Source organism: Mchenga conophoros, linkage group LG13 (assembly GCF_057382185.1).
Source record: "Mchenga conophoros isolate Kocher_MC1m ecotype Shallow Benthic linkage group LG13, M_conophoros_male_GT1.1, whole genome shotgun sequence".
In the NCBI taxonomy this organism is placed as follows: domain Eukaryota; kingdom Metazoa; phylum Chordata; class Actinopteri; order Cichliformes; family Cichlidae; genus Mchenga; species Mchenga conophoros.
Genome location: NC_140538.1, coordinates 33,544,076 through 33,568,692, shown reverse-complemented (window position 1 = coordinate 33,568,692; position 24,617 = coordinate 33,544,076). Strand labels below are relative to the sequence as shown.

Below are 24,617 nucleotides of genomic sequence, written 5' to 3'. Positions count from 1 at the left end.
CTCTGGTGCAAATTACTGACCTCTGTCATCATTTTAAGTGGGGGAACTTGCACAATCGGTGGCTGACTAAATACTTTTTTGCCCCACTGTAAGTACATGGATGGAAATCACAATGGAAATCTATAACATGGAAAAGATAACAGCTTCTGTTAACCACAAGCTGGAGAAATTTACATCATACTGGGAAAACTGGGTCAAATATATCACGCCTCACAGGCCAGATTTTATTTTTACAAACCAATAACTGTGATGTATGAGAGCATATATTTATAGGATCACCCCCTACCAACACATCCGTTTTTGTTTTGTTTTTTTTGTTTTGTTTGTTTTCTTATTTCGGATTATGTGATTGTTTCAATTGCTTCTATAGTTGTAAATATTCTCTCTTTATGACTTGGATGTAAATTAAAATACTATTTTGGTATCTAAGGCAGATAACCTAAGCAAGAAGTATGCTTACATGATGTACAGACTGTGAATGCCTGCTTTTGAAACCTTAATAAAAAAAAAAAAAAAAAAAAAAAAAAAAAAAAAAGAGTTTCAATTCAGGACATGAAACAGTTCCTTTATATTTTAAAACTTGTTTTAAAATAAGACAAGAACACAAGTGCACATTACAAACTACCAGTCAGAGGTATGAAGGAACCTTACAGTAATGGGTAAAAGCAACAATCACCCTTTTCAATATTCCACTCATTTGTTTTATTTCATTATTTGTTTGGCAACTGGCAGCTCGACACACCAGGACATAATCCAAATTAATCTCCGAGAGCGTCCTAGTCCAAAGCTGTACAAGAAGAGCATTAAAATGTTTGTGTATCAGATCTCTTTGCACAGGTTGGGATATCTCTTCAGAAGCGCCGTGGCTTGCTTTGGTGGCAGACGTCCTCCCTGGATGTTGCTCTGTCCAGCTTTATTCTTCGCATCAGCCTACGAAGGAAGAAGAAGATTTATTACAGATGTGTTTATGAGAGTAATGTTTCTAAACTACAACAAGGACACTTCTGCCCACTTTCAGCCCAACATTTTGCAGGAGTTCAGAGTTTAGAAAGAATAATGAGGAAGAAGCACAGGTGTGTGCTTCTAGTCTCCCAGGGCTGCTGCTGAGCTGGCCGGTTCACTGAAATGTAACTGTACCTTCTATAAAGTAACCGAACTCTCAGCTCAATGTCAAAACACAGAAAACTGATGTAAACCACCAGTCAAAGGTCGAATGTTTTTTCTTTATTTTCATAACTATTTACATTGTAGATTCTCACTGAAGGCATCAGAAGTATGAATGGACACATTTGGAATTATGTAGTAAACACAAAAATGTGAAATAATTCAACTTTTTTTATACTGTAGATTCTTCCAAATCCCCCCTTTGCTTCGATTAATGCTTTGCACACTCTTGGCCTTCTCTCCGTGGGTTTCACGAGGTCGTCACCTGGAATGGTTTTCCAACAGTCTTGAAGGAGTTCCCAGAGATGCTGAGCACTTGTCGGCCTGTTTGCCTTCATCCCAAACCATCGCCACTGGGTTTAGGTCAGCTGACTGTGGAGGCCAGGGCACCTGGTGCAGCACTCCATCACTCTCCTTCTTGGACCAATAGCCCTCACACAGCCTGGAGGTGTGTTTGGGGTCATTGTGCTGTTGAAAAATAAATGATGGTCCAACTAAGTGCAAACTGGATGGGATGTGTCTGCAGGATGCTGTGAGCCACGCTGGTTCAGAATTCTGAATAAATCCCCAACAGTGTCACCAGCAAAGTACCCCCACACCATCACACCTCCTCCTCCATGGTCACGGTGGGAACCATGCATGCAGACCGCAGTGGACCATCAGACCAAAGCACAGATGTCCACTGGTCTAATGTCCGTTGCTTGTGTTTCTTGGCCCAAACAAATCTCTTCTGCTTGTTGCTTCTCCTTAGTCGTGGTTTCTCTGCAGCTATTTGACCATAAAGGCCTGATTCACACCGTCTCTGAACAGTTGATGGTGAGATGTGTCTGCTACTGGAGCTCTGTGTGGCATCTATCTGGGCTCTAACCTGAGGAGCTGTTAACTTGTGATTTCTGAGGCTGGTGACTCGGATGAATGTATCCTCAGCAGCAGAGGGGACTCTGGGACGGTCCTCATGTGAGCCTGTTTTGTTGTAGTGTTTGATGGTATTGTGACTGCACTGCACACAGTCAGTTTTAGCCATTTTTAGGACTGACTGACCTTCAGTTCTTAAAGTCATGATGGGCTGTTGTTTCTCTTTATTAGCTGATTGGATCTGTCAAATAGGGCTGTCAACTATTTACCAACCTGCCCTGCACAACACAACTGATGGTCCCAACAGCAATAAGAAGGCAAGAAACTCCACAAATGAACGCTGACAGGCTCACCTGTGAGGTGACCATGTCAGGTGACAACATCATGACGCTCACTGAGAGAAGGCCGAGGGTTTGCAGCCCTGTCAACAAAGCAAAGTGTGGCTGCTTTGAGGAATCTAAAATATGAAACATATTTCTATCCATTTATTTAGTTATCTTTTTTTTTCTTTGCTACATAATCCTGTGTATCTTGCTTCATATATTTGATGCCTTCAGTTTGTATCTACAATGTAGAAATGAGGAAAAATAAAGAAAAACCATTACATGAGAAGGTGGTTCCAAACGTTTGACTGGTAGTGTATATCTGTTAGGAATGGTTGTTTTCTGCCACTTGGTTAAGGTAAGTTGTACATCAAGATCACACGAGGATACATAATTTGCATATGATGCATAATTTATTTTCCATTTGTGTTACTCTAAAATAACAGTAACACTCTTCTCCATCCCCATTCTTAGTTTTTCTGTACTGCTAGAGTCACAGTTAATGCATGGGCATGTTTCACTGAATTCTGCAGAGCATGGACATACCTGAGCCTTTTCCACACACATATAAAAGCTGTTAATCTCATTAGAGCACAGAGTGTCCACAAAGTTGTTCTGCTTCCAACAGGCCATCAGGACTGACATTTCAGTGATACAAGAGGCCTCTGTGGAGAAAGACATTCGTGTTTACACATTAATCCAACTTGAGTCATTCATAATAAATCATTTAACTGGACTTCTACAGGCAACTACAAGTGTAAAGTAAATCCAGATACTTGTGTATAAACACAGAAACGTAACTCTGTTGTAGTTCTTTGAGAAAAACGTTTAATAAATGAATAAAATGTCTATTTGTGATTGATCTGAAACATCCTGCAGATCAAACTGACGTTTTAAATCATCTAAAGGCGGAGACATCTGTCAATTAATATTGCTCTTCTATTCTTCTACCACATCAGTATCCGGTCACTTTTGCAGCATTTAGTTCAATTTGAGTGGAGCACAGCCCCAAGCTCCACCCTGCTGCTACCATCAGCACTGAACTACGCTGCATGTAGTCAGCCTGTGGTGGGCCTTCTGCAGTCAGCCCTCTCGGTCCGTTAATCCTGCCGCGCTGATGTATTCATGTCTTTATGTTCTTACCCCCTTTCTTGGGTTTTCGGTTCGCTACAGCGTCTTTCAGAACCAGAGCCCTGTTGGGTTTGAGCACTGGTTTTCCGTTCTGTCCGCGGAGCAGTCTGCTGACCTTCTCCTGGAACACGATGCCTCCCTGCGTGGCCATCGTAGTGTGAAAGTCCTCCCCTCACTGTGCCTCAGCTCCACGGGGAGCTGCTGCCTCGCCGAGGAAATATTTTGAAACTTTGAGAATGAAAAAGCAGAAGAAAAGCTCTCAGTGTTTGTCTCGGTGCTTCATTACCTCACCAAGCTTAGCTGCGCGGCGCCATGTTTTACCGTAGAAAGAAATTAATTGTCGTAAAGGTCTTCTTCTGCTTTATATTATTATTGGCATATATTAGCATTGCAGCAAAACGCTGCATTACCGCCACCAACTGGCGTGGAGTGTGGACCGAAATGTCAAAAAATAAAGATAAAAAATCAAATCCTCCCAAACAAACGAGTCTGCCTTAAAAACAAACTATGGCCTGATAACTCTCACTTCTCCAGTTCTTACGAAATAAATCAACCAAGTCCAGCTTCACGTTCACATCACCAAGCTTTTGGATCATTGTCTTTTTTACAGCATCATATTTCTGACGATGCACTAAAACATGTTCTGTTGTTTCTTCTTCTCTATTGCAGAGTCGGTGTCGTAATGTGTACGTGTGGCGTGACATCATTTGCAAACGTTTTTTTAAATAATTGAAGGAAAACAAGTTACAAGAACACAAAAACGTTTAAAAGACAAGCCAGGGACTCACAGCAATAGCATTAAGAGTCAGAGAATATAATGAAATAAGACAGTAATAATGTTTTCATAAATAAGTAAATACACAGCAGGAGATTTTAAATAAAAACTGCAGTTTCTTACACAATTCAAGTTGTTTTCACAGCTTTCTGGTTGATGCAGCCAGCAATAGAGCTTCATTAATGTAAAAAATAGGACAGGGTTCTTGTTGCTAAATTTACAGTTATGAATGAACAGACTGATGGCATTATAATGGCATGGTCCAAAGCCAACAATAAAAGGATACTCAGTGGTAGCATCGGCTTGATACAAATCTTTATAAAAATCAAAAAATAACACAAATATTACTTTCAATGAGATGAGAATAATTATACTCGATAATAATCAATAATATAAAATATACAAGTTTTCTATTACTGGAGATATGTTGAGTTAGTTTTCCAGAAAATAGCTTCACCATTCCAGGAAGATACATCAGGGTCTAACTCCTCTAATACTGAAACCAATGAAGAAGTGAAATGATAAAATTCTAGCATCAAGCAAAAATGTAATTATATGCAACACTCTCTGACTGGAAGAAATTAGTTTAACATTTAAACCTATTTTCTGCACATTCCAGCACATAAAATAAAATATTTTTTGTGTTTACACTCAGTCTTTCAAATAGATGCAAGTAAAACACAGCAGAAAATAAATAAAGTCAAAGACTCAGCGGTCCTGTTGCTCTATTTTCACCTGTAAAGCAGGAGTGGGGTAGGCGGAGGTTTACCCTGGTGCAGGTGTGCCGCGGTCAGTGGAAGAATCCGCGAGTTTCTCTGTGAGTTTCCCATTACGTCGTAGCTACTCGGTGCTTGTTGGAAGTTTAGGGGTTTTTTCGCTGTAAAAAGAAGTTTTCTTCCCACGCACAGCGGACACTAATGTTTTTGTCACTTTTTATGGAATCAAACTCAAAGTAAGGTCAGTACTTCCACGCTTTAAACGCTGCACGCTCATACTCTCTCCCACACTTGATATATGATCCATTGTTGATCTGCACACAGCTGTTGTCACGAACGTTGCACTCGCTTACGTCACTGTCATGAGACGTTCTCGCAAAATAAATCATGGTTTTAGTAACGCAGTAACGCAGCGTTCCTATGGGAAAGTAACGGTAATCTAATTACCGTTTTTGCAGTAATCCCTTACTTTACTTGTTACTTGAAAAAAGTAATCGGATTACAGTAACGCCATTCTCGTCCTTTTAGATCTGAGCTCAGCCTTTGACACCATTTCTCACTCTGTCCTTCTAAGCAGACTTTCCTCTCTCGGCATCTCTGACACACCCCTCGCCTGGTTTCAATCATATCTCCTCGACCGCTCCCAGTTTATTCAACTAAGATCATTCCGCTCTCGTCTATTCCCCGTCACCTCTGGTGTACCCCAAGGCTCAGTTTTAGGCCCTCTTCTCTTTATAATATACATCCTCCCTCTAGGTACCATCTTCCGCAAATTTGATCTTCAGTTTCACTGTTTTGCTGATGACACCCAGTTATATCTCTCTTGCAAACCTGATTCCTCCCTCCCACCTTCTTCCCTTACAGAATGTCTATCCGAGTTAAAATCCTGGTTTTTTAATTTTCTAAAGCTCAATGAGGATAAAACTGAGATCCTCCTTATTGGCACCAAATCCAGCCTTTTGAAGGCGAACCATTTCTCACTCACCATCACTCCACAGTTTTCCCTTCTCCTCAGGTTAAGAGCCTTGGTGTCATCCTAGACAGTTCGCTTTCCTATAAATCTCCCATCAGTAATCTCACCCGTTCTGCCTACTTCCATCTACGTAACATTAACAGATTGCTTCCTTCTCTTTCCACCCAGTCTACGTCCATTCTTGTACACAGTCTTGTTACCTCCCGTATTGACTACTGCAATTCTCTTCTGCATGGTCTCCCCCAAAAATCCCTCCATCAGCTTCAACTGGTTCAGAACTCTGCTGCTCGCATTATCACCAGAACCCCTCCTACCAGCACATCACCTGTTCTTCAGGAACTTCACTGGCTCCCTGTGAAATTCCGGATAATTTTCAGACTTCTTCTGCTCACCTTCAAGGCCATTCATAACCTCGCTCCTCCTTACCTTTCTGACCTGTTAACCACCACCTGTTCTGCCCGTTCACTTCGTTCTTCTTCTTCTATCCAGCTTGCTGTACCTTCCTTCCGCCTCACCACCGTGGGAAGCAGAGCTTACAGCTGCTCTGCTCCCAGGCTGTGGAATTCTCTGCCCCCTGAAATAAGAAACACTGGTTCTCTCCCAGTTTAAATCCCAACTCAAAGCTCATCTGTTCAAATCTGCATATTCACTGTGAATCCACTGTTTGTTCATTTTATCTTGTGCTTTTGTTTTATTGTTCTTATTCTGCCATTGTTTTACTAAGTGTTTTATCCTATTGTAAAGTGTCCTTGGGTGACTTGAAAGGCGCTCATAAATAAAATCTATTATTATTATTATTATTATTATTACTGCCCATCTCTGAACCCTAGTAAATACAAAATGCAGACTCTTTTTGATGATGGTTTCATTTATTGAAGGAAAAACGCTATCCATCTACCCGCCCATGTGACAAAGTGCCTAACCTTGTTAAATTCTGAATTTCTTTAAATAACAATATATTTTGGAAAGCTCAGATCAGTTTCAGGTGTGAGTACTGCCACACCTGCTGAATCAAGAAATCCCTTAAGCAGAACCTGTCTGACAAACTGAAGCAGGCTAAAAGATTTAATTTTGTTTGATTGTCAGTTGTTGGGATAGGATATCTTTCTAAGCCATGCTATAGCTATTAGGAATGGTTCTTGGTCAAAGTAGACATTCATTTTACCCGAATCTTTCCACTCATAATTGTTTCCCTCCATTTATTTTTCACAACATTAATTTCACCTTCCTCTGTATCCTCCTCACACTTTTGTTGGGACCATGGGTGCTTCTGCACAGCTGGTGCTAGTAACAGCAGCCTCCTGTGAGCCTTGTTGTTGCTGCTACAGTTGATGGTGCAGCTGCTGCTGCAGCCCTGACTTCTAACACGTCGGTTCATCTGACACACTTTGCTGCATTTATTCTCAATTTTACAGCTCCACCATTTCCCCATTTCTTCCACACTATACTCTGTTGGAGCGCGAGCTCACCGCAAAGGCCAGGAATGAGTCAGCTGCGTTAAGAGATTTAACTGGGTAATCTAATGAAAATCAAGGAATGGTCAGCTGTCAGTGTTTGTAAGGCCAACCAAGCAATTTGCAATCACGTTTACCTTCTGGTGCTTTCAATAGTGAGACATACCCTTCCCCCCAAAGTCCTTAGAGAAGAAGTATAAATACAAATATGTGGTGCTAATTATGAGATATTAGCCTTAAAGATAAAAGTGATTCCCAACAGTTACTCAGTCCAGCTCTGTCCACAAATGGAGAAAACCTGGAACAGAAGAGAACCTTCCCAAACCAAATTACTCCAAGATTGCACTGATGATTCATCCAGGAGGTCACAAAACCCAGGCGTCCATGGGAGCTTTCCAAGGAGAAAACTCACATTTAGTCATATTACTACCACACACCTGTATTTGTTTAGGATATCATGATAAACCAACACAAAGTACTGTGGAATTGTGAAGTGGAAGGAAAATACTACAGGGAGTTTAAAATGTTTTACAAATAAAAGTTTGACAGATGTGATGTGATTATTTATTAAGCTTCCTTTGATACCCAGTATGAATCCAGCTGATCTGTGAAGGCCTCAGATGTTTGTGAGAGAACATTAGTAAACAAACAGCACCACCACCAAGACTGAGGAACACATCTAAGGGGGTCAGGGATGAAAGTGTGGAGAAGTTATAAAAACAAAAGCAAACATCTCAAAGAGCACTGTTCAATCTATCATCCAAAAAAAGAGTAAAGTGGACCTAGTTTGGAAAGAAGAATGGGTGAAAATTACAATCTGTGGATGTGCAAAGCTGGTAGAGACTTGCAGCTTAATTTCAGTTAAAACTGTTCAACAAAGTTCAAAGAAAGTTTGATAAGACTGTTTTATTCCTTTGCCCTATGGGTCACTAATTTTCTCTGCCAGTTTGACACCTGTGAAGATAAGAAAAATAAGGATTTTAGCCATACTTTATTCGACTTCAGCACTCTGGAGGACTGCAAACAAGACCTGGACAGTCTACGGTATTTTATTGATGTTCCGAGCACGCTCCGTAAGTCTGTGGAGTTCAGCCCAGAACATCACGCCACTCAATCAGGTGATCTGCATCCACACTAGAGGCTTTCTGTGCTTCTCTATTTTCTTGTCTACACAGAACAATTAATGCAGGTTTAATCAGCATATCACTTTCCTGTTTTTCTTGTTATTATTATTGTTGGTTTTGGGTCAATCAGACTAAATCTTGGGTGGCTGTACGGTCTTATTCCACTTGCCCTGAAATTGAATTAAATATTTGTGTTGTAAGTGAAAATGTTCTGATGTCAAATCTTAATGTTCAACCGATATGCGTTGCTGAAATTAACATGCTGTCATCTACTTGCCCTTTACAGAATAGAAACACAGATTTTGCCTAATGGAGTACTCAAGACCCCTCGCGTTGAAAAAAAACTAAAGGAATGTCAGATTATAAGTGGAGTGCACATCACTAAGATACATTAATTTAATCTGAAGAACATTTTTAAGGTGGCGAAGTAGATGTCCATCACTACAGTCATTTGGTCTCATTCTGCCTCGCCTTCCTCGATCCTCAGTATGTGCTCGGCTTCTCTTCTACTTGGTCTATGTCTACATGGTGTTCAGAGAGAATGCAGGACAAGTCTTAACATCTGCTGTTGTCTGAGGGAGGCGGCATCGGCACAAATAACACTGGTACGGTGCGTGGTATCATGTGCCAGCTTTGTAACAACAGCTTTCAGAGTAAATAACACACCCATACAGTCATACTGTAAAAATATATGAGGAAATCATGAGACATAATCTGAAATGTCACCTTAGCTGCAGGACTGGCTGTACTCAGACTCCACTCTTCAGCCTTTTGAAGCTCTCTGTCTGAAAATAGCTGCGAGCGGAACGTGTGAACGAGAGGGCAGGAGGAATATCTCAGAACAACAAAGAGACAGCTAAATAATTCTTTGTTCATCACTATCAGAGATGAACCCTGACTCGTTAAAGGAAAGTGTGCGTTCAAACTGCTTTCTGTATTTTAGATAATCTTTTAAAACTTTCACAAAAACTACAATTTCATTTTGAAAACACACACACTTTACTCATTAGTTAAAAAACTGGTAAATCCACTCTTTAAACCCCTGGTGAAACTCTTTCCTGTTAACTCCCCGTCGGCTCACACACTTCAGAACATGTTTCAACACATTCTGTCAGTGTAATTTCCCCCCAAAGGGCTGGAGCATGTATTCACTTCAGTTTGGTTGTCTGTCTGTCTGTTAGCAGACCACTTTTTTTTTTCAAGATACCAATACCAGCTGGAGCTGATTTAACTTTGGTGAAAATCGGGTCAAGATCACACCACAATGTGACAATTATTCGAACTTTATATTATTCACAATTTTTCCAGGATCATTTTCCAACTTCACAACAATATACTAAACCTTGGGAGTACCTAGGTTATAGTCATGACCTGTTTGAAGCTGAGGCTGAGCTTCAGAAGCATTGTGTCAAGGCTTGGTTCAGCTGACTTGTGAATCATTGTCACGATCTGATGTGTGTTTAGGTGGTGATTTGGTGAAAGAGATAGCGAACCAGTATGCGACATAATGGGACATGGAAGCAGTGATGACCTTCCACCTGTTCATAAGTAAACGTAATCTTTTATCTGTTTTGGTATCTATCTATCTATCTATCTATCTATCTATCTATCTATCTATCTATCTATCTATCTATCTATCTATCTATCTATCTATCTATCTCTCTCTCTCTCTCTCTCTCTCTCTCTATATATATATATATATATATATATATATATATTTTCAGCAGGGGCGTGCTGGGTGTTTTTATATATATATATAAAACACCCAGCACGCCCCTGCGGGCGGTTTATCCTTCAAGCTCGGGTCCTCTACCAGAGGCCTGGGAGCTTGAGGGTCCTGCGCAGTATCTTAGCTGTTCCCAGGACTGCGCTCTTCTGGACAGAGATCTCCGATGTTATTCCCGGGATCTGCTGGAGCCACTCGCCTAGCTTTGGAGTCACCGCACCTAGTGCTCCGATTACCACGGGGACCACCGTTACCTTCACCCTCCACATCCTCTCGAGCTCTTCTCTGAGCCCTTGGTATTTCTCCAGCTTCTCGTGTTCCTTCTTCCTGATGTTGCTGTCATTCGGGACCGCTACATCGGTCTTGCCTGGTGTGATAGACCCCAGCCTCTATGGATCTTGTACTCAGAGCTTGTTCTTGTGCTGCCATGATTAGTGCCTCTGTGCTGTCTTTCAGTCCAGCTTTGTCCAGCCACTGGTAGGATTTCTGGATGTCAGCCACCTCCTCTATCTGCCGGTGGTACATACCGTGCAGGGGCCTGTCCTTCCATGATGGTTCCTCGTCTCCCTCCTCTTTCTTGGGTTTCTGCTGCCTGAGGTATTCACTGAGCACTCGGTCAGTTGGGGCCATCTTCCCAATGTATTCTTGGATGTTCGTTGTCTCATCCTGGACTGTGGTGCTGACACTCACCAGTCCCCGGCCCCCTTCCTTCCGCTTAGCGTACAGCCTCAGGGTGCTGGACTTGGGGTGAAACCCTCCATGCATGGTAAGGAGCTTTCTTGTCTTTATGTCAGTGGCTTCTATCTCCTCCTTTGGCCAGCCTATTACCCCAGCAGGGTACCTGATCATGGGCAGGGCGTACGTGTTCATGGCCCGGATCTTGTTCTTACCATTCAGCTGACTCCTCAGGACTTGCCTGACCCTCTGCAGGTACTTGGTGGTTGCAGCTTTTCTAGCGGCCTCTTCATGGTTCCCATTTGCCTGCGGGATCCCCAGGTACTTGTAACTGTCCTCTATGTCTGCAATGTTGCCTTCTGGTAGTTCAATCCCCTCAGTTCTGACTACCTTCCCTCTCTTTGTTACCATCCGACTACACTTCTCCAGTCCGAACGACATTCCAATGTCATTGCTGTATAGCCTGGTAGTGTGGATCAGTGAATCGATGTCTCGTTCACTCTTGGCATACAGCTTGATGTCATCCATGTACAGGAGGTGGCTGACAACTGCTCCGTTCTGTAGTCGGTATCCGTAGCCAGTCTTGTTAATGATCTCACTGAGGGGGTTCAGGCCTATGCAGAACAGCAGTGGGGACAGAGCATCTCCTTGGTAGATCCCGCACTTGATGGTGACTTGTGCTATGGGCTTGGAGTTGGCCTCTAGTGTTGTACGCCACATCCCCATTGAGTTCCTGATGAAGGCTCTTAGGGTCCCATTGATCTTGTACAATTCTAGGCATTCCAGTATCCAGCTGTGGGGCATTGAGTCATAGGCCTTCTTGTAATCAATCCAGGCAGTGCACAGGTTGGTCAGTCTGGTCTTGCAGTCTCGGCTGATTGTTCTGTCTACCAGTAGCTGGTGTTTTGCGCCTCTGGTATTCTTGCCAATTCCTTTCTGTGTCCCGCTCATGTATTGACCCATGTGCCTGTTCATCTTAGCCGATATGATGCCTGACAGGAGCTTCCATGTAGTACTGAGGCAGGTTATTGGTCGGTAGTTGGAGGGGACCGGTCCCTTCTTGGGGTCCTTGGGGATCAGGACCGTCCGGCCTTCGGTTAGCCATTCCGGGTGTCTCTCGTTAACTAGCAGCTGGTTCATTTGTGCTGCCAGACGCTCGTGGAGTGCAGTCAGCTTCTTCAGCCAGTAGGCGTGAACCATGTCGGGCCCTGGTGCTGTCCAACTCTTCATACTGGAGACCCTTTCTTGGATATCTGCCACTGTGATGGTTACTGGACCCTGTTCAGGGAGGTCGCTGTGGTCAGCCCTCAGATCCCCTAGCCACCGAGCATTGCCGTTATGGGTTGCATCCTTCTCCCATATGCTCTTCCAGTATTGCTCCGTCTCCAGCCTTGGTGGTGCTGTTCTCTTATTGTTCCCTTGCCACTGAGAGTACACCTTTGCTGGTTCTGTGGAGAACAGCTGGTTTATTCTCCTGCCTTCTATCTCTCTGGTGTACCTCCTCAAGCGGCTGGCCAAGGCTGTGAGTCTTTGCTTGGCAGTTTCCAAGGCCTCAGGTATGGACAGCTTGCTGTATTTCTTATGCACCTTCTTTGTCGCACCTTTCTGCAACTCCGTTAGTTGGCTAACCTCCCTCCGTGCTACTTTGATCTTGCCCTCTAGCCTCCTTCTCCATGGAGGGTACTGCCCCTTGTCGCTGTTCAACTTGTAGCCAAGCATCTCACTGATCACTGCTGCCGTATTGTAGATCAGCTTGTTAGTGTCGGTAATCGTGGTTGTAGGTATCGTCCGTAGTGACTGAGATTACCGAAAAGCACCACTGAACGACACAGGAAATCATTCCTGCCTGTGGCCATCTCCCTGTACAACGCATCCACTTAACACACTGTTTGCTGCTACAACTACACGTTTCTTTTCCAGCTATTTATTTATGAGTGACTTATGTATGTATGTATGTATATATATGTATATATTGTACTATTCTTAGTTAGTGTATTGTCTGTCTTGTCTTAATGTTGGTTTAAAATGGAGCAATTTCTAAAAAAAAATGTATAAAAAGAAAGGTGTATCCTCTCTTAGTCATGTTGCAGTAGGCTTTGGCTGCCAGGGCTTTCAGTGATACACTCACATTCAAACTGCTCTTCATATTTGTGGCCACCAGATGTTACCAAAGAGGACTGTGTTGCAAAGCTCCTCTGCCCTTCTGTCTCTTCTCCTCTTGCTCTCTCCCTCTCTGTCTGTGTGAGAGTGTGCAGCGAACCACGCCCTTGTCTTGCAGAGGTGATCCTTTCTTTTTTGCTTCCCATCCTTTGTTCCTGCTCACCTGAGTTTAATTAACTGTCTCACCACTAGGAGAGATCCTTACCTGAGTACAGAACTGACCGTGTTTGTGAAACTCAAACGTGTAGAGTTACAGCTGCAGTTAGCGCCTGCCTAATGCGTCCCTTAATTCTGGCAAAGCATTGGCCAGGGTTTAATCACCTGTTGGGGCAGTGTGTTTTGATGCATTCCCGACCTATAGGAGTGTGTAGCAACTTTGCTGCACTCAGCTGCATGTGACGCTGAAACAGCTGCAGTAATTCACTCCTTCACTTTCACTTTTCCTCTAGAGCAGTCTCGTGATGACATATTACACTCAGCCTTTGACCAAGTGATGAAAATTGATGGTGATACTCTCACGCAAGAGGAAAATACCCAGTTGTTGGTGCTAACAATCTACCAGGAAATAACTTTCCAGGCGGATTTTCCGATGGTGCACGCCCTGCCCTGAGTGTGAGAACCAAATGGAAAGTCCTAAAGTGCCCATGGGCCCACTGCTTTTAATGGAGGTGCCTTCTGAGCGCGTCAGCTTGAACCGATTTCTCCAGAGATGTGCGGATCAATATCGATAGTATCGATACCAACACTAGTATTGGTATCGGATCGATACATTGCTTTTATCCTTCAGTGTGTAGCCCGCTGAACTGTGTTAATTATGTCTTTGGGAAAAATAAACCTCCAACATGCACTATGAAAAATGTCCAAAGCTTTTTGTGTGCTGAAAGACACAAAAACATTCCAGGTCTCCAAAAACCCAGTTTCTGTTTAAAATGTTTCACAATTTGCTAGTTGAGAATTCGTCTCATTAATCGTGGCACACTACTCTCCCCCATTTAGCTGCCTGAGTCACATCGACAGTACTGGCCCTGTATTTACTTGGTACTGGATCGATACCAAAATGTGTAGTGTGGCACAGCACTGCTGTGAACGAGGGAAAGTGTGAATGTTGAAGGTTTTTGTTGAAGCGTCCAGGTAAGTATCTACATGTTAAATGACAACATATGTGTGTTCAAATAGCATCGACACACAGCTTCAGGTTCTTTATTTCTATATGATAATTCTTCATAATTAAACAATAAGAACAAGCAGTCTGATGTCCTGCAATCATTACGAAGCTATAATCTGAAATACAATAACACATTAAGTTTTTGCACAAAGTATCGGTATCGGATCAGTGTCATCGATACCATCCTGAATTTTACTCGGTATCGGATCAGAAAGGAGATCAGTGGTATGGCACATCACTAATCACCAGCGTGCATGGAGATATGGCTTTGTATTAGTTGTGGCGAATGATTCAACTCACTGTACCACAGAACTGAGAAAAAAGGAAGAAGTGGTACACACGGGTCTTTATTTGTTAGAGTGTGACGCCGTGTGTGCAAAAGAGGGTATTACAGCTAAAAGGAAAAAAAGTGGTAGGACTGAGCTAAAGTACTCTCTGGCGCCATCCGGTGGAAGGAGCGTGAAACTGCAGGTCACTCCCCAGCCCTGGTGGACACGGGTAGAATTCATTAGAAGAGTAATAAATGCATAAATAATAAATAAATATTCTTGTTGCGTTCCCATATGTCTCCACTTCGTTAGTGACTCTAGTCACATGTATATAATGTTTCCTCTGTGAGAGCGTCTGTTCCTCTATCCCTGTGTCGCTCAGGATCTGTGTTCCCAGAGTTTCCCAGCCTCTACAGTTTTTTCAGTTCAGGTTTTCTCTTTAGTTTCTCATTTTTGATTGGTTTTCTTATCTTTGTACTGTTTTAGAATCATTAAATGGTTCACTTTTCGTTAAGTTCATTTCCTGCCCTCACTCTGCACTCTACATGATCTGCTGCCCGCAGTCTTGACAGGTCCTTTACTTCTGATACATGATTATTATCATCATTATTTATTTTCATTGTTATTAGCAGCAGTGGTATTTGACAATAGTAACTCATTCAATTAATCAGAGTTGTAAATCATTAGTATAGTATATTTTATGAAACTGATAAAACTAATAAGTGCTGCTGACCATTAGTCAGGATTACAGATGCCCACTCAACAGGTAGCAGAGGACATTACCTTATACGCACAATCCTTTGTACCAGCTTTGAACCAAACTAAGCTTTATAGACAGGAACAGGCAATCCTCACAGCCATGCCTCTTAGGCTACGTTCACACTGCAGGTCTTTATGCTCAATTCCAATTTTTGATCAAATCCGATTTTTTTTGTCATGTTGCTCACACTACAAATAAAATGTGACAGCAAACGCGCTCTAGTGTGAACGGTTCACGGTCCTCAAAGCGGCCCGCATGCGCAAAAGAAGACGTCACACACAACGTGCTCTGTTTACGGAAGTAAAAATGGCGGCTACAGAGCTGGTAGGTGTTGTTGCAGGAATCTATCAATTTGTGCACAGTCGTAACCGACAGAATTTTGACAAATTCATTAGAGAAAGAAGGACACTGAGAAAACAGAGAGCCCGTGCTTTAACAGTGGCCTTGTTTGGAGCAGTGGCTGCTACCTCGGTGCAGAGGTATATATGGACATGGAGTCAGAACCAGTGAGTGGCCCTTGACTCGCTCCGTCTCCAGTTTCCGCCACCATGCTTTCTCGTTTGTCTTCTCCGGCGCTGATAATTGGCGTCTGTCTTGTGTCAGTGACGTAAAAGACGGATTTAATGTGACTTAATAATGTAAATAACCTAATAATGATCCTTATTGCTGTTTTAGAGAGGAGCGGTGCTTCAAAGGATAGCTGCAGATTTCTGTCAGACTCTGCAGATTATACAGAACAAATAAAATGTTCACGTTTCTCCAACGTTGTCTTCCCAACAGTTTCACTGACATCTACACCGGATGGCCAGGAAGCGTTCACGATGTCTTCTCCGGCGCTGATAGTTGGCGTCTGTCTTGTGTCGGTGACGTAAAAGACGGATTTAATGCGACATGACCATCAAACAGCAGTTGCTTTCTGAAACATCAGATATGTATCGGATTCAGCACCACATATGAAAGTGACCCAGATCGGATTTGAAAATATCGGATTTGTGCCGTTCACACTGTCACACCATGATCGGATAGATGGGTCGCATAGGGTCAAAAAATCTGATTTGATGCGCTTTCGCCTGCAGTGTGAACAGAGCCTAAGTCTTCCCTGTTTTAGTTCCTGCAGCAGCACAGATTCCAGTACAGTTCCTGAAGCTGAAGCATTCGAAATGTAAACTCTCCCCCAGAGAGTGAGAGTGGGGGAGAGATATAGGAGAAGAGGATAATGAACTTAACCTGGGTGTCTATTGTCTTGGGTAGTCTGGGAGATGAGTGGATGATGGGGTGGGTACAGTTTTCTCTGTGGTGGGGTCGGGTGGGCTGCTCCAGATTCTGTGGGGCTGGGCGGTGCTTCTGTGGACCCCGGTCCAGATGAGCCTGGGCCCCCTGGTCTTGGTGGGTTCCAGAGAGCGGGGGTGCCTACTGGGGTCAGTAGGGGGAGCTGGCCCCAGGGAGGGGCCACTTGCCTAACCCCCACCTGTCTCCCTCTTCCCGCTCCACCACAATCACCCACACATGCAGGGCCTTGGGGTGCAGGTGTGTCACCAGGGTGCAGGGGAGGCATGTCTGTGTCTATATGGTCTGGTCTCCCCACTCTCCCTGCCGGTGGCTGACGCCCTCAGACATCGGTGCTTTGGTGGTTCTTGGTGTCCGCGCCTGGGTACTCAGGTATGCACCGGCTCCCGGTGGCTGCTTGTCGGGGCCTGGCGCCTTTGGCTCGGTCGGGCCCCTTTGGGGGGTGGGGTGCCCTCGGCCTCTGGGCCTGCGGCTCAGTCCCCTCTGGCACAGCTGGCTGCCGGTGGAGCTCAGGGGCACGTCACTGCAACCCCCTCTGGCTTCTGCTCCGTGGGTGCTGGGTGACCCCTCGCCCGGGCCTCTCCTCAGCTCTTTCCAGGAGAGTGGCGTGGTTGCCCCTCCGTTGGTCTTCCTTGGACTTTCATGCTCTGGGGGCCTCTGGATGTCTGGAGCCTGGATCTCCTCCATACCTGCTTCATGCCCTGGGGGACGGGGCTATGGCCTCTGTATAGGAATTTCTTTTACTTATGTATTAATCACATTATTTTATTGTATGATACCTTGGTGCCACTGGATTTTAACATGTCTCACACTCATACAGTAAGACAAATGGTGGGGGGTCCAGTAAGGAAGTTGGGGGAAGCAGACGACTCCACAGGAAGAGTCTTTTGTGTCTTCGAGGACTCTGGGAGGCAGCAAGGGAGTGTGAACCTTAAGGTGTGAAACAGCTGTGTCCTGCCTTTTGTTCCTGGAGAAGGTATTTAACTGAGAGCCATGCTGGGCTCAGACTCTGCTGACCGTCTGCCCCGCGGTCATGCAGGGACTTCATCAAGCTTGGTTGTCTGTTCTTTGTGTGTTTGATTAAAGAATGTTAGCTACCGCTCGTCTGCAGGCTTTATTTAATGGAAAACTTCCACAACACCCCCCACACCCTCTAGCAGATCGTTACATGAAGGAACCTTTTGAATACAAGCGTGCTCATGCTCACAGGTGTACACACGGGTGCTCACAGACACAAACTACACCTTTCTTGGCTGCTACCTCAAAGCACACTATGCGCTGTCGCTCTTACGTGCTGCACAATGCTATCGGGCGATCGTGGCTCAAGAGTTGGGTGTTCGCCTTGTAATCGGAGGTTGCCGGTTCGAGCCTTGGCTCCGACAGTCTCGGTCGTTGTGTCCTTGGGCGAGATACTTCACCCGTTGCCTACTGGTGGTGGTCAGAGGACCCGGTGGCGCCAGTGTCCGGCAGCCTCGCCTCTGTCAGTGCGCCCCAGGGTGGCTAATGTAGCTGCCATCACCAGTGTGTGGATGACTGGATGTGTAAAGCGCTATACAAATACAGGCCATTTACCACATAGATATATATATACACATAGATTATCGCGATGGTTTTTATGCTTGTTTTCTCTTTTTTTTCTCAACTGGTGATCCAGGTGATACATATATATTCAATTCAATTCAATTCAATTCAATTTTATTTATATAGCGCCAAATCACAACAAAAGTCGCCTCAAGGCGCTTCATAGATACAGAGAAAAACCCAACAATCATATGACCCCCTATGAGCAAGCACTTTGGCGACAGTGGGAAGGAAAAACTCCCTTTTAACAGGAAGAAACCTCCGGCAGAACCAGGCTCAGGGAGGGGCGGCCATCTGCTGCGACCGGTTGGGGTGAGAGAAGGAAGACAGGATAAAGACATGCTGTGGAAGAGAGACAGAGGTTAATAACAGATATGATTCAATGCAGAGAGGTCTGTTAATACATAGTGAGTGAGAAAGGTGACTGGAAAGGAAAAACTCAATGCATCATGGGAATCCCCCGGCAGCCTACATCTATTGCAGCATAACAAAGGGAGGATTATATATGTATATGCATGTGTATTTTTTGCCCCCCCCCCCTTTTTGTTGTATTTAGTATAATCCTTTATGATTATTTCTATTGTTTTTAAATCATTTATTGTATTTATCTATTGTATAAGTGTTTTTTCTCCTCTTGGGTATTTGTTACAGACAGCAAAGGAAGAATTTGGGGGGAAACATGTTTCTTTAGTGTGCATATGACAATGAATCTTTAACACACTGGGCTATTCAGCGTGATCGATCTGAAACACAGCAGCAAGTCCACCTCTGAATGGCTCAAAAAGAGGATTTGGGATGGCGTAGTCAAAGTCTGGACACAAATCAGACTGAAGCATGATTTAACCAGGCAAACCTTCCAGAGTGGGTGAACTAAAACACGTCTGTAAAGAACAGTGGGCCAAAAATTCCTGTACAGTGATGAAAAAGTCTCATTGCCAGTTATTACAAATTTCTTTTTTGCCATGAAGAGTGACAAACACATTTATTCGAGGGCAATCAGCTTTTGTTTTTGTTTTACACACGAGGTCAGGAAGGTTTGGATAACCTTTTTATCACACGCTGCATTTTGTGTTTACAAGAGTTCTTTATGTCAAATATTAAAAGTTGACCATCTGAAATATGCAAAAAGAGAAAAAATCAGAAAGGGCAATGCACACAGACACGCACTTAAGTTATAGCCTGTTTTCCCAAAACATTTAAAGAGAAATATTTGTATTTCATTTGTAAAAACTCCGCAGATATTGTCAGTCTTTTCTATGTGATATCATGTTTACACCATCAGTCTCTAAACTAGTCCCTTGTTTTATATGATAAAAATATACATACAATAATATATAGCAGTGAAATATATTTTTAAAAACATCAAATATGTAAATATCACCGTGATTTGCTTGTTATATTGTTCGTTTGTAGCTTTTCTTTCACCACCTGTACTTTGAATTTGTCAGGCAGAAAGAATGAACACACGACGCACGCGCAGTGGGAGCAGAGAAGGGCAGCGTGAAGCGAGGCAAACGAAAAGGAGAGTTAGGTAATAGGATTAGTGGAGGAAGAGCAAGGACAGGGAAGCAGGCAGAGTGAGAGGCGGGACACACCTGACTGAATCAGGGAGGGCGGCCTCTCTGCACACAGACGCGCACTCAGTGCTAGCAAGCAGGCGAAGGCAGTTAGCCAGCAGCCATGACAGACACTGGTGAGTAGCTACAGCCTCTGTGTGTGTGATGCTTCTATCCTTTCTTGCTCTGTATAAAAGGTCAAACGATTTGCAGCCGGCGTGGTGCACTGTGCTGTTGCGCCACTCTGCAGACCAGCAACAGTGAGTTGTTTGTGCCACCGGCCAGTAAGATTGCAGCACTGTGCAGTTCAGGGGTGGATGGACATAAACTTACCAGCTGAGCCACACAATCAAACAACCAGCCTCGTCTGTGCAGCGGCTTCTCCGGTCTGTGGCGTTGCTGACTGCTGCTCTGAGGCATGAACCATTTCTTTGCGTCCTCATTGCTCATAGATACCATCATAATACCAGTACTATCCAAAATGTACCGCGGAGTCTAACAGTGGAATAAACACAACGAGCATCACAGTGACAGGATTTAGTGGCGGACGGACTGATGGGATTGGATTTCCCAGTTGTTGCTGTTATTGTGTCCATGCATGCAGTCACGTTTGTATATAGGCACCCTGGGGACTTCTTGGCATTACATTGTGAGACTGACTAGGAAATTGTTGGCCTGTGCTTTAACACAGACGCATGCACACAGTGCCGCCCTGACTGCTCAGCTGGTTGTCCACCAATCCAAAGGTTGATGGATCGATTCCCTGGCTACTGCAGTCTGCATGTCAAAATATCCTTGGGCAAGATGCCGAGTTGCCTGCGCTTCATTCGTCTGAGTGTGTGTGGATGAACGCTATAGAAGAAAGTGGTTGTATGAATGTGTGTGCGACTGGCTGAATGGGGCTTGTAGTAACAAGTGCTCAGCACAGAAGAGTCTATAAGTGTCTTTACACATGCAGAAGGACACGAGGGCTAGATCGTGACATACAAGTGTGTGTATCCGTTTCCTAGCCCCCTCCACCCGGGCTATTTTCAATCGACTTTATAGGGATTAGCCGAGGTGATTACCATCTGCACTCTGTGTGTGCGTCTGACTGAAATGGACTGTATGTGTTTAAGAAGCTCTTTAGCTTTGTTATTGAGTTATGCTCCGTGCCTCTGGTTGAAGAAATGTGCAAGCGTGCACAGCCCTTTGCTGGCACGTGTAAACTGTTCAGACTTTATCCAACCACATCAGAAACATCAGTGTTGGACGGCTCCTGAAAAATCTGCTGTTTCCTTTATACTTATTTAAAGGTTTAAGTTTAACCAAGACTTTGTTTATTGGTGGGTAAAAGAGGAAAAAAAGTATCATGTAAGTCGTATTATATATTGTACAAGATCAGGATTAGGAGAAATATAATTTTGTTGTGGGAGTTCAGCTGAATTTGGCAAATAGTAGATAAGATAAGATAAGATAAGATAAGATAAGCTTTATTAGTCCCACACGTGGGAAATTTGTTTTGTCACAGCAGGAGTGGACAGTGCAAAAGTTATGACGCAAAAATTAGAATACAATAAGAATAAATACAGTACACAACTGTACAGAATAGAATAAAATAAAATACTATATACAGTAGAATAAAATAAAATAAATATACAATAAGATAAAAATAGAATACAAATACTATATACAACTGAGTAAAAATACAACGATGACAGAAAAGATTATTGCACATGTATGGATGTGTGTGCTTGATCAGTTAAAGTCTTTATTATGGAGTCTGACAGCAGTGAGGAGGAAAGACCTGCGAAATCTCTCCGTCCCACACCGTGGGTGCCGCAGTCTCCCACTGAAGGAGCTGCTCAGTGCTGTCACAGTCTGCTGCATGGGGTGGGAGATGTTGTCCAACAGGGATGACAGCTTAGCCGCCGTTCTCCTGTCACTCACCACCTCCACTGGGTCCAGAGGGCATCCTAGAACAGAGCTGGCCCTTCGGATCACCCTGTTCAGTCTCTTCCTGTCCCCAGCAGAGATGCTGCCGCCCCAGCAGACCACGCCATAAAAGATAGCAGAAGCCACAACAGAGTCATAGAAGGTCTTCAGGAGTGGGCCCTCCACTCCAAACGACCTGAGTCTCCGCAGCAGGTACAACCTGCTCTGCCCTTTCCTGTAGAGGGCGTCTGAGTTATGAGTCCAGTCCAGTCTATTGTTCAGATGAACACCAAGGTACCTGTAGCTGTCCACAGCCTCAATGTCCATACCTTGGATGTTCAGTGGTTGCAGTGGAGAATGCTTGTGCCTGCGGAAGTCTACCACCAGTTCCTTGGTTTTACTGGCGTTGATCTGGAGGTAGTTCAGCTGGCACCAGTCCACAAAGCTCTATAAAACACTCTAAAAATAAGGAGGATTTTCACTCCTGATATTTGATGTAATTAAACATTTGTCCCCAGTTCTTGTTAACCTTTCAGCTGATGTCTGCGAAGGTTCTCAGTCATCCAGGTCATCGTAGTCTAAGGAGCTTGGAAAGTTTCTGGACTTCTTTAAGTTGCTTGAAGACGTTTCACCTCTCATCCAAGAAGCTTCTTCAGTTCTAAGAGTCAATTGGTGGAGAGTCCCAGTCCCGTCTTCATGCAGCTGAAAGAAGTCCAGACGCTTTTCTTTCTGACCTCGTTAGACTTTCAGCTGATGATTTCTTGAAGAAGTTGTGTTGTTGGCAGGACTCTAGTGTGGTTTTTAGTGGTAGTAGCTCTGGTCTCCAGCAGCTTCTTCATATACGTTCTGCATGTGGTGGAGCATCATATCAGCTACAATACCCGTAAGAGCGCTGCCAAGACTTGTAGAAGAAAATAGGAAAAACATTTTTAATTGTCGGATAATGACGTCGGCAATCTCGCAGGCTAAAGCTCTAATGCCAGTTTGTCACTTTTTTCTCAGTTGCTGCTTTGTTGATTGTTCTGCTTTTCATCGTGTCTTTTCTGCTTATAATGAAGCTTTATTAATTAGGGTAGCTTGAATGTTTATAGTCCTTATCTTTCCAGACTGTTTTCTCACTATTTTTGAATTTTATTATATATTTATATTTTAAGCCGTCAGCAGTGCAACAAGGAGCAGGATGAGCACTGCCAGAGTCCTACAAAATGACCTCCAGCAGGCCATTGGATGTAGGGCTGCTCAATTAATCGAAACCGGAGGAGTTGTACTTACATCTGATGCCATCAGCTTGTCCTCGGTCACGGTTTCCTTCCACATATAGCTTTGCAAAAATTGCATAAAAAGCGCTTGCAGGAACAAAAACATAATATTCCAGAAACACGCTTTGCCGATCCATCAGCTGTTCGTAACACTTCCCACAGTGAAATGATGCACCTGCTGTTTTCTTTGCAAATTTGCATCATAGGATTGTTTTTTGTTTTTCCTGCAGTATATAAAAATTGCTGTATCTCCAAAATAAAACTATGAAGACACTCAAAATAAATTTCCTGTGGTGGGAAACTATTTTTTGCAACTTTATTGTATTTAAAGTTTTGAGGGATAAACCTCTTAAACTTCTCCAAGTAGAAATATATGTAAACAAAACAAAAACGATATAAATTTTTTTTGTAGTTTATTGCACTTTTTTGCAATTTATGTAATTACTATGGACTTAATGCATACATATTATTAAAATATGGGCTATAACAGTTGTATTGATGTATAGCAACTTGAAATGCTCCCACAAATGGCACTACAGCATGTAAAAAAAATAATATAAGCTCTGGTGGACTTGGTTCTATAGTAGGTCTTAAAGGGTTAAATAAATATCGTCAAATAATCGTGATCTCAATTTCAGTGAAAATAATCGTGATTATCATTTTTGCCATAATCGAGCAGCCCTAATTGGATGTGAATGTCTCTGACCAAACAATCAGAAACAGACTTCATAAGTGTGGCCTAAGAGCCTGACGTCCTGTAGCGGACCCTCTGCTCACTGTGGAGCTGTATAATCTACTGTATATCATTCTGGGTTGTGAAGGATCAGTCCTTCATCCCCAACCAGGTGCAGCAGATGGCAGCCCCTCCCTGATCCCCGCTCTGTCGGAGGTTTCTTCCTGTTAAAGGAGGGGTTTTAAAACATGTCTTTCCTCACTGCCGTGCAACAGCTGGGCTTTCTGATTGTTGCATTCTTTGTATTGTTGTCATATAAAGCGTGTTGAGGTAACTGTTGTTGTGGCGCTATATAAATGAAATTAAATTCCATGCTTTCACTTTGGTTTTTGTTGTCTTTAAATTCAGCTCTCTGTAAGTGGACCATTTTCATTTCAGTCTAACATTTCTCCAACAAAACAAGTTTTCAGTCAAACTTCATTCTTAAGGTTCCAGAAGCCATTCGTTGGTATGTTTTTTTTATTTTTCATGTCAGGTAACACGATCACTATTTATTATGTGTGTGTATGAACACCTTGCTGTGTTGTGGGTTATAAAACCAAATGTAACAAATTGTAAGCTTAGCCTGTCAACAGATACGAACAAATGTCCTGTTATAAACGGGTCGCAGCAGATGGCCCCGCCCCTCCCTGAGCCTGGTTCTGCTGGAGGTTTCTTCCTGTTAAAAGGGAGTTTTTCCTTCCCACTGTCGCCAAAGTGCTGCTCATAGGGGTCATATGATTGTTGGGTTGGGTTTTTTTTTATATTATAGTAGGGTTTACCTTACAATATAAAGCACATTGCGGTGACTGTTATTGGGATTTGGCGCTGTATAAATAAAATTTAATTAAACTGAATTGAATTATAGGATCACTTAAACCTGAATGCCAAGTTAGGCATACAGGACTTAGTGCTTGGTAGCCACTAACCAGTATCTGTCTACGATTTTGTGTTGGTAACAAGGTAACCCAGCTCCTTATTTTGTCAGTGCTACAGATTTTCCAGATCTTGTTGGCAAATTTTTAGTTGCTTCGTTGT

The 24,617-nt window shown here is 43.4% G+C and overlaps 2 protein-coding genes across 6 annotated transcripts in view; one reads left to right on the top strand and one right to left on the bottom strand.

Annotated features, from left to right (window-relative positions):
- Positions 1 to 203: 203 nt before the first annotated feature.
- On the bottom strand, positions 204 to 3,814 carry chchd1 (coiled-coil-helix-coiled-coil-helix domain containing 1). The gene is made up of 3 exons (XM_085243084.1): positions 3,486 to 3,814; positions 2,889 to 3,007; positions 204 to 930 (listed from the first exon to the last, which is right to left on the bottom strand). Exons 1-3 carry the CDS (start codon positions 3,622 to 3,624, stop codon positions 820 to 822), a joined length of 369 nt encoding a protein of 122 aa, XP_085099210.1. The 5' UTR covers positions 3,625 to 3,814; the 3' UTR covers positions 204 to 819.
- Positions 3,815 to 19,634: 15,820 nt separating this feature from the next.
- The window catches only part of LOC146561779 (rap1 GTPase-GDP dissociation stimulator 1-B), a 28,450-nt gene continuing 23,467 nt past the window's right edge, over positions 19,635 to 24,617 (top strand). For 2 of the 5 annotated variants that reach the window (XR_014888014.1, XM_085243082.1), the window contains exon 1: positions 19,635 to 19,831. Coding sequence is in view for 2 of the 5 variants with exons in the window: in XM_085243082.1 (XP_085099208.1) it covers positions 19,819 to 19,831 (13 nt within the window). In the remaining 3 variants the exon portion in view is untranslated. The remainder of the gene's footprint in view (positions 19,832 to 24,617) is intronic. The other 3 variants (XR_014888013.1, XR_014888012.1, XM_085243081.1) reach the window with 2 other exon arrangements.

Bases quoted from the DNA above. Each gene is read 5' to 3' on its own strand.
- chchd1 (XM_085243084.1), bottom strand. From the start codon at position 3,624: ATGGCCACGCAGGGAGGCATCGTGTTCCAGGAGAAGGTCAGCAGACTG. The intron at 3,008-3,485 runs GTAAGAACATAA...CTTTCTCCACAG, and splicing joins CCGAAAACCCAAGAAAGGGG to AGGCCTCTTGTATCACTGAA. The intron at 931-2,888 runs GTATGTCCATGC...CTTCCTTCGTAG, and splicing joins TGTGTGTGGAAAAGGCTCAG to GCTGATGCGAAGAATAAAGC.